Genomic DNA, 10,824 nt, shown 5'->3' on the forward strand with positions numbered 1-10,824 from the left:
TAAGCATTGAAGAGAAAGTTAAAGTGATTCGTGAAATATTGTGTGTATTGTCAGTGAAAAGCACTGTAATATGTCTTTGATATTATACATTTGGGGAATTCCACGTTAATGTTACATTAGTATGTACTTAACTACGTATTTCACTAAAAAATGCAACATTTTAACTCGGTTTTTGGTAGATTTTTACGTGACTAACATAAGGCTACTGTGGAAGTGCCCATTTCGGTTACAACGACATTCGTTTATAACGACACTATTTTTAGGTCCCTTTGATGACGTTATAACCAAGTTCTACTGTATATATATTTCTCCCCCCCCCCAGAAATATTGTTGTGTAGGCTGACTCCATTATATGTGGTGTGTTCAAAAGTACTGAACCTTCTTTTTTTCCCGGGTAAACCAATGAAGCGCGGGAGGCTCCCTTCAGTGGAGATGTGGAGCGGACATTCATGAGCAGTTGTGGATTTTTTCCCGCCCGCAGAAAGCGTCAGCTGCTGCCAGTCGGTCTATGAGTGAGGACGTGTAGTGAGCGCTTGTAGGATTCCAGTAAGGTGTAAAATGACAGAACAACATGAGCAGCGATACTGCATCAAATTTTGCCAAAAGCTTGGCGATACCCAAGTGGAAACAATTCACAAGATTCAACAGGCTTTCAGGGACGATGCCATGAGCAACTCATGGATAAAGGAGTGGTACAACCGCTTAAAAGATGGCCGCACATCAGTGGACAGCGAACCGCGTTCAGGCAGACCCTCAACAAGCCGAAATGAGAATTTCATTGAGCAAGTGCGGACTTTGGTCATGGAGGACCGTCGTATCACATTCCGAGAACTTGCGAACGAGATAGGGGTAAGCAATGGATCAGTACATTCAATTTTGACCGAGGATTTGGGCATGAGGAGTGTGTCCACGAAATTCGTACCGAAACTGCTAACAATGGAGCAGAAGCAACGCCATCTGGAAATTGTACAGGACATGCTGGACAATGCAAACAGTAACCCCAACTTTCTGAACACCGTGATCACAGGTGATGAGTCGTGGGTTTATGGGTACAACCCGGAAACAAAGATGCAGTCGTCACAGTGGAAACATCAGACATCCCCAAGGCCAAAAAAAGCACAGCAGGTCTGCAGCAATGTCAAGGTCATGTTGGCCATTTTCTTCGACTCCTGTGGGGTTGTGCATCATGAGTACGCACCACAAGGCCAAATCATCAGAAAGGAATACTACCAGGAGGTCCTTCGTCGCCTTCGTGATGCTGTGCAGCACAAACAACCGGATCTGTGGGCAGCAAAAACTTGGCAGCTCTATCATGATAATGCACCCGCCCATTCTGCGCATCTGATTCAGACTTTCGTCGCAAAACACAACATCCCTGTGGTTCGTCAGGCTCCCTACTCCCCCGACATGGCTCCGTGTGACTTTTGGCTATTTCCCAGCTGAAAATGCCGCTGAAAGGAACCCGATTTGAGTCAAGAGAAGACATCATGCGGAATGCGACGGCCCGGCTGATCACCATTCCAAAAGACACGTTCCAGAAGCATTTCCAACAATGGCAGAAGCATTGGGAGAAGTGTATGCATTACCAAGGAGACTACTTTGAAGGGATTAGGGTTTTGTACCTCCAAATCAATAAATGTATTTCTGCCGACCAAAGGTTCGATACTTTTGAACACACCACATATATGTACCATATATCCTATACAGTCATTATGCTGATTAAGGAATCTGGAAGTGCAATACTTGAAGGAAACATACAATAAACAGTATTCGGAAACATGAAATAACTGGTTGTAATAAATACAAAATATATACGTGATAAAAGTAAATGGAGATTAATAATCAAATAACCAGTAAGTTCTCATTTAGCTGCCAGCCAAGTATACTAACCAATGAAAGCATCAGCTGGTGGAGATGCCTCTAGGTCAGTGGCACCATCTCCAATCAGCACCACATTACTGTAGCCATGTTTCTCCTTCAACATCCTTATAACCTCTGCCTTGCCACCATTTCGTGATGTTGGTTCATTTTCATCAAATCCAGCAAACTCACCTGAAATTTGTTAGAATACATCTTACACGCCTGTTCAAAATAATACTATAAGAAAAGTAAAACTGAAACTGAGTCAGAAAAACCAAAACATAAATACATTCATAATTTCAATGTTTCCATTCAATAATTACACAACTCTCCATGTTAAGGAAGGGATGTGTTCCTGCAGATGTCTCTTTTGTTAAATTCCTTAATGCAAATTTTTTCATAGGCTCCCACATTACAGGTAAAATATTTTTGGGTCACAACCGTAAAAAAAACATACATTTTTAAGCATCGAAAATAAGAGCAGGTACTTTTCTATGCTTGTTTAATACACTACTTACACCTGAACTTGGCGGTCTCTCTCCAGACTACACTATCTAAATTAAGATTTGAATAGTAACCACATTACCAGTTATTCTCATAAATTACTGATGCATATGCACAAATTAGCCAATGGCCAGCTATATGTCCTACTACATCACCAATGCATATGCATACATGATCTGCATTTCTTCACAAATAATTACATCTTTAAGAAGCAGTTTTGGCTGGATGTTTTAAATTATATATTTATAAAAGTTTCAATATTATTCCAAAATTTGCATGCAAGAAAATTTATCATCCACATCATGAATTTTATGACCATATTTTATAACTTCTGTGATGGCAAAATTCTATAATCCAATTCTATACGGCTGCATTGTATAAAACTGAATTATGTCAAATATTTCAGAAGTAGTTAAAAAAATAATACTATACAGAGATCACAGAGAGTACAACCCTGGATCAATCCATCCAGAGCTCTTAAGCTGTTATGTTATGTTATGTTATGTTATGCATTGTATAAAACTGAATTATGTCAAATATTTCAGAAGTAGTTAAAAAAATAATACTATACAGAGATCACAGAGAGTACAACCCTGGATCAATCCATCCAGAGCTCTTAAGCTGTTATGTTATGTTATGTTATGCATTGTATAAAACTGAATTATGTCAAATATTTCAGAAGTAGTTAAAAAAATAATACTATACAGAGATCACAGAGAGTACAACCCTGGATCAATCCATCCAGAGCTCTTAAGCTGTTATGATTGCCCCTCCAGAATATTTTCCTACATTGCTCTTCAGTCATCTAGCCATTCTGTTCACAAGAATGCTGGTGGTGACAATCAAATGATAATCTTCACTAGCAACAAGCACATCGGACAGACTGATACAGACCAGAAAGGGTTGGAGAGAAATGCTTGATACATATGCACACAAACACAGCCTTCTGTGCTGTTCCTAGTTAAACCACTCCTATTTCATGTTCTTCATCCACTACTACACAACAAGTTTTGGTCTCACGTGGCACGTAAACTGTTACGCTGTTCTTCTTTTGGCTTATTTTGGACTTCATCCATCGTCTGGTATGTAAAAGACAAAAGACCACGACGTTTCGGAGACATCGTGGTCTTTTGTCTTTTACATACCAGACGATGGATGAAGTCCAAAATAAGCCGAAAGAAGTACAGTATACACCATCGTCAGAATCCTTTCAAGTCTATCTGTTACACTGTTGTTACACTGATCACACAGTATGTATTAAATTCGTTGGTTAGAGTGTCGTGCTAATAATGCATTAAATTCTATCTTTAAAACTTGCACAGAACTACTCATTCTTATTGTCCTCAAATTTTAAAAACTGGGAAGTTAAGAAGTTAAAAATGAAAAGGTCTGTGCTGTGGCACCTATCTTAATATCACACATTTGTTTGTTGATTGTGTATATCTGTATATATCTGACAATGGTCCTTGTAGGACCAAAACATGTCATGCAGTAGTGGAAAGACATGAAATAAGAGTGGTTAAACTAGGAACCACATAGCAGGTAGCACTAGACTAGGATTGTGTATATATTGTGACCGATTGGGCTGTTTCTAGGAAATGAATATGTAAACACATTCCCAAGCATTCAAGAATAAGCGTCCATTGCTACACCAGTTCTAATTACTATGGTTCACGGTTTCACTGTTGGAAGATGATAACCACAGCAACAAATGGGAGGTTGCATAGTAACAACTTCTTAAAAGAAGAATATGCAAACTGACACTCTTCAAGGTGGTGTCTGCTATCATGGCCGCATGACAGTTATAAACAGATGTCAGAGACAGAAGTGAAAGAAAGAAGTCAGAGGAACAAGTCAGAAGAAGTCAGAAGTCTGAAATGAAGTCTTTATTTTATGTGGTGTAGTTACAGTAACCTTTAGAGTGTTATTGTTCATAGTTACAAAGTGTTACAGTTACAGCAAGATTGAATGTGTTATAATTAATTGTAGTTCTGACCGGTAAATATCCAATAAATTGACTCATTGATCCAAACCCGCATCTAAAGTCACTCCTACAATATGAATCAAGTTATAAAATAGTGCCCCAGGATGCTACAATACAACAGTAGGGAGAAACGGAAGAGCCCCAAGCGGTGTCATTCCAAATATTCACGGGACTTCTTTTCATGGCCTCAGTAACAGCTTGCAAACATGATTTACAAAATTTACATTTCTATTAGATTACATATTTTTATTACAGTAAATTATGAGCTCAAGAGCAAGGACCATATTAAAGATGAGACATACTGAGTAACACATTGTAATTTACATAATTTAAAAATTAATGCATCATAATACACCCTTTAACACTTGCCATTGAAAAAGAATTTTAATCTGTTGGCATATACGTTTTGTAATGGTATGTTTAATTCCAGTGCTACTGGTGTTATGACCCCTCGCAAGCCACCAGATATAAGGTACACAGGCACACTTCGTTGGTGCAGCACTTCCACCAGCCGCCTGCAAGATCAAAACCAAACACATTTGTAGCACCTCTAGAACATATTACAAAATTACTCTTCAACAACATGAAGAATGCTGAACCTAAGACTGCAGTTTTCTTGGTTATGTAAAAACACGCAGTTTTACAGATGGATGTAATTTCAGAAGAACCTACAGCATCAGCCTTCAGGATAATGGAAGACAGTGGCAGTATAATTATTGACTTTTTATACATTATCCATTGTCCTGTTTTTTATTTCAAAAATATAGGATGATGGATTATGTCCAAAACATCAATAATTATATTAATATACCATCATCACAAACTTTCAGACCTTATTTACAGAAGCGATATGTTCCTCCAAAAGAAAGATAACCAACTAACTAACTTCATGGAGCTGAGCCCTTCTTGAGAAGCCACTCAGGCACTTCCCAGCATTTTATGGAACCCGAAGGTTCATTACCGTGTTCATGAGAACCCTCCACTGGTTCCTATCCTGAGTCAGATTGATCCAGTCCATACTACCCCACTCTATCCCTCTCAAATCAATTTTAATATTGTCCACCCACCTATGTCTTGGTCTTCATAGTGGTCTCTTTCCTTCTGGCTTTCCCAAAACACTGATAACCACCTACAAAATTACATGCTGTCATAACACAGAAGATCATAATATTAAGTTTCAGTGCAATGAAATCCTCAGACATCATCATTTATAAATCTCTTGACCAGTGGCTCATTTAACAAACTTTCAGTTTCACTTTGACCACCGAGTTCTGATTTTGTAGGTCAATGCATTAAATGAGGACGTACAGAAAAATACTTGCATCAGCCATTAGTTCTATATTCTCAAATCAACTTCCATCAAATGGGAGCTGGTATAGCCCAGTTAGTATAGTGCCTGGCTATGGATTGGACAGCTGGGGAATCATGGTTTGATTACTGGCAGTAGCAAGAGATTTTTCTCTTCTGCACAACAGTTTACAATAGCATAAATGGGGCCATCTACACAACAATAATATTTACAAAACATAAAATAGATATTAATGTAACAACATTTGTTTTTGTTATCATACATAGGTGTTGCACTATATGTTCTGACCTTACCTAGGTCATCAGCAGGCGAGTCACAAGAATATCAATTTAAGTTCTTGAATTGAGTTACCTTAATATGTAGCCATATTTTACAATTTCATTCTATACAGTTATATAAATCTCTACTCTAATTATGTGTTGGTTCTGGATTGGTTCTAACACAGTCTTAAAATTGAGCTTAGGACTAGAAATAATTCATCATTATGATTGCAGTTGTTGGTTGATGAATCATGGAAGCATGCACAGCAATCAGACCAGCTGTAGGGCCAACACAACCTTCTACCTAATGCATTTTTTGCTTAGTGAGGGGTACTCGGAGAAAACCGACCCCAGCGCTACTTTGTCCACCACAAATTCCACTTGACCAGACCCGGGCCGCCGCAGTGGGAAGCCAGCAACTAACTGCTTGAGCTATGGCACGGCCTTACCTAATGCATACTAGAAGCTTTATCCCTGAGGTAAAGTAGCTGGGATGTGAAGCTGACCACTCAACTCCATCTTGTGCCAAGATTAAGAATATATAGATCTATACTTACACTTCTGCATGTGTCTTCATGGTGTGGTGTTTAACTAATTAAGCACAGGGACAACGTTACCTTTACTTCCATTAGTTTTCTCAGGGGTAGCTAACAATAATTAAAATGTTAATACTGCAAAATATTTATCTCATTAACACTAACAACTGAAGCACATTTCATGTCATGTCTATTCTATTAGACAAAATCTAGGATGTTTAGTTTGAATAACAACTTACTTAATTCCAGGAGTCAATCTGGGAGGTTTTGTTCGAATAAAATCTCGTATCTGGTTCATCTGAGGTTTAATAATTTCCAAGCGCCGAGCAAATGCCTGTTGGAAACTTAAACTTCCCTTCATAGCTTCCTTGGTTCTGCAAAGGAATTATGAAATACTGTATTCAAACACTGTCTACACTTATGTTGCTAAAAGAAAAACAAGAATTAAATTCTGTGGAATATTTCTAATACCACATAAAAACACACCCACACAAACACTACAAACATTATAATTCAGTTCATCACCACAAAATTCAACCATATCAAAACATATATTTCATCACACAGAAAAAAAAAAAACATTATGGCCCATATATCATGAATCTGCTTCCCACTGTAGTTTTATATGGGTGCAAAATGCCTGAGGGTGTTTGAGAAGAGGACCTAAGAGGGAGAAAGTAAGAAGTGCATAGAGAAAATTACTTAATGAGAAGCTTCATGATTTATAGTCCTCACCAAATATTATATGACTGATCGAATTAAGTTTCTTAGCAATACGATGACTTACTTACTTACTCATGGAGCTGAGTGGCGCTGGGGCAGGTTTTCTCCGAGTACTTTGGTTTCCCCTGCCAATCTTCATTCCACCAATTGCTCCACAATCACCCTCACCTATCATCTGGGGCTGGTACAATAGGCCAGAAGTGGCCGCAGACTTAGTCCCACCCCACTAGGAATAAAAAAAAAAGCAACTCTCATGGAACTGAGTCCTTCTTGAGGAGCAGCCAATTCTGCAGCTACTCAAGAATTTCCCAGCATTTTATGGAATCTGGAAGGTTTATTACCATGTTCACAAGAGCCCTCCATTGGTCCCTATACTGAGCCAGATCAATCCAATCCATACCACCCCATCCTATCTCTCTAAGATCCATTTTAACCCCTCAAGCGTGTGCGACGCACCATATGCGTCCACTCAGTTACATGCATCTAGCATGCATTTATGCGGGGGTATTTAAATCCCTCCCGGTGCTTTATTTTCGCAAGCATTGAAGGTTCTGTGCAGACATTTATCTAAATATTTTTAAATAACAAAATCGCTATTTGAAAAATTCCAAAAAAATATATTATATTTACAATTGTTTACAGTTCATTATTATAAATGTCTATTTACATTTTGTCAAGCTATTTCTTTTTCCCAGCTCTCCATATCATGTGTGTAGTGGTTGACCTGTGTGTGAGGTATTGCTCAAAACAAGGGTCTAGGCAGAGAGACGGTGTCCCTGGGCTGTTTTTACACCTGTATCTGGTTTCTTTTCTCTTTCCGTTTTGTGTAGACACCACACACCTTCTTCTTCCAACTTTATAAATTTCGGTTTTGGGATTTTCTTGAATGAAATGCTGACCCGTCAATCTCGTACATTCAATGTCGGTATCTGAAGGGCTCCCTTTGCGCTTTTCTAAATTCTGTCCATGGGACTTTGCTATGATCTTATTCACTAAGTTTATTCTGAATAACAGATGATCTTTCTTGTTACCAGCCTTGCAGTACAGAATGTAATCATTCAACACTGCCGTATCTACTAAGTGGTTGAATAATTTCTTGTACCACGCTTTTTGCCTTTTCCTTTCTAGCAAGAATGTTTCTAGTAGCCGATCTTTCAAGTTCTTCAGTTCCTCCCATATATTTATTATACTCTATTACACACATAGGTTTATTTACAAATTCTAACCCACCCTTTCGACTTACGGGTTGCATTTCGTCTGAATGTTTAGTAGTCAGCACTGAGACATAGCGCTTATCCTTCCACTTCAACGCCACCAATTTCCCACACTTTGTACTAACTACTCCTTTCTTCAGTTCCTTTTTTTAGATCCATTGGCATAACTCTGCCAGGGTGTCGCAAAGCAGAAAAGGAATAACAGATTCATAAATGTTGACACAGGCGTCAGGCAACTTCGACCCCTAGGTTCGCAACATCGTAAATCAGACACAGCTTCTTTGTCGTCAGTAAGCCAAGCCAGTAATAAAAAAATACACACACAGATAACAAGCACTCAATGAAAGTTAGCTAACAAATTATCTCTCTGTAAGCAAGCGGAGTGTGAGTTGGAACAATTCTTTTGTAAGCAGCAGACACCAGATGCTTTGTCCCAAGCAAAGCGAGTAAAAAAATACCACACACAAACAGATAGCGAGGAATGAAAGACGTGAGTGTTAGCTGACATATACATTCACTGGAAGTACACACATCAGAGCGTAGGCGTTAAGAATTCTTAGTGAAATATTTGGACGCAACATATTCGGCGCGCACGCTTACAGCACGGCTTTCAGTGGACGCAGACGGTGCGTCGCACAAGCTTAGGGATTTAAATGGCTCCGCTAAAAGTCACGCTCAAGGGGTTAATATTGTCCACCAACCTATGCCTTGGTCTTCCCAGTGGTCTCTTTCCTCCTGGCTTTCCCACCAATACTTTATATGCATTCCTCGTCGCCCATTCATGCTACATGCCCTGTCCATCTCATCTTCCTTGACTTGATCATTCTAATTATACTTGGAGAAGAGAACAAGTTATGAAGTTCCTCATTATGCAGTTTTCTCCAACCTCCTATCACTTCATCTCTCTTCAGTCCAAATATTCTCCTCAACACCCTGTTCTCAAACACTCTCAGTCAGGCAAAATCATACTTCTGTATATTCTAATTTTTATGTTTTTAGACACCAGATCAGAAGACAAAAGGTTCTGGACTGAACGGTAGCAAGCATTACCTGAGTTCAATCTCCTCTTAATGAAAAGTGGATAATGGATTTTGAAAGGATGTGAAAGAAAACAATGATGTCCTAATTTGAGATACTATCCCAACATTGCCTAGATAGACTGAAGAAAGCCACAAACAACCTATCAGGATAGCCAGTGCAAAGCAGGAGCTCCATTCACATAACCACAACATTCAATTTTAAACATCCATTCATAATGCAATCACACAGCCTATCAGTGAGGGTTCCAGAAATATGCTAGCCCATTCACGACATGGGCAAGTTAACACATTCACTGCCATAGCCCCGTACTCAGATTTTACCTGCTAGGCCAGCCACTTTTCCACAGAAACCTGATTTTGAACTTACTACATTCTACTGGGATACAACACAATGTAGTCCACTGAGAGTCAACAGATATTTCAGAGGAACACGTCGCTTCCATCTTCAGCGATTCATTCATTCATTTATTAGTCCACCACATATCCATAAGGATCACAATTCCAGCGGATGTAGTTTCCATCATTAAATATAGGCAAATAGCTGTGCAATAGTGCACTCGTCAACAACATACATAACAAATTGTATAACATGCGAATAAAACAAATAAAAAAAAATATACTAACAATCCAGAAAAGTTATAAAAGAAACAAGTACAATTCAGTATTTATGCTTGGAAGTAAAAATACAGTGATAATTAATACACTCTGATACATGATTAACTGTGCAATAGGGCACTTGTCCAAATGTATTAAAAAAGAAATATACAGACTGTTTTTATGCTAGAAACAAATTACAACAATGTACTCCATGTGGCACTTGTCCACCAGATACAGGTATAGGTAAACATACCAAAAAGTTAAAAGAAGTTAAAAGAACTAAAAAAGGTATGTAAACTTCAACATCTATGTTTCAAGAGTTTGATAATTAAAATACTCTTTCAGTGAGTAATAAGAACCAGCATACAAGAAGGCTGCCTCAAGAGATTTTTGATCATTAGATAATTCTTTGAGTTTCACAGGTAAGTGATTAAAGATCTTTATGCCCGAGTAATAAGCTCCCCTTTGAACTTTAGTCACATAAACACTTGGGGGAAACAAATTGTTGTTTTGTCTAGTACCGATACTACTAGGTGGTTCAAATATGACCGGGACTGATTTTTTTTTTGTAAACAAGCCGCACTGCACAGCAGCTGTGAGACCTTGAAAGAGTGAAGCCACAACCTCCACCCTCCCTCCTGTTAGGGATAGAACCTGTTCAGTCCTGTCTGGAAGTTGCTAGAGTGATGAATGAAGAGAAGGTACCACGGAGTGTGGAACAATGCATTGTGATCAAATTCCTAGTTGGAGAAAACGTCCCGTCCACTGAAATTCACCACAGACTCCAACAACAGTAT

At 38.7% G+C, this 10,824-nt stretch overlaps 1 protein-coding gene across 3 annotated transcripts in view; it reads right to left on the reverse strand.

Moving 5' to 3' along the window:
• Positions 1-10,824, reverse strand: part of LOC111862926 (phosphoserine phosphatase) — a 19,851-nt gene that overhangs the window by 5,583 nt on the left and 3,444 nt on the right. For all 3 annotated transcript variants that reach the window (XM_023848793.2, XM_023848792.1, XM_023848794.1), the window contains exons 3-5: positions 6,693-6,827; positions 4,718-4,863; positions 1,891-2,052 (exon numbers count right to left, since the gene is read on the reverse strand). In XM_023848793.2, coding sequence (XP_023704561.1) covers positions 1,891-2,052; positions 4,718-4,863; positions 6,693-6,827 — 443 coding nt within the window. The remainder of the gene's footprint in view (positions 1-1,890; positions 2,053-4,717; positions 4,864-6,692; positions 6,828-10,824) is intronic.

This window comes from Cryptotermes secundus, unplaced genomic scaffold (genome assembly GCF_002891405.2).
Source record: "Cryptotermes secundus unplaced genomic scaffold, Csec_1.0 scaffold697, whole genome shotgun sequence".
NCBI classification, from domain to species: Eukaryota; Metazoa; Arthropoda; class Insecta; order Blattodea; family Kalotermitidae; genus Cryptotermes; species Cryptotermes secundus.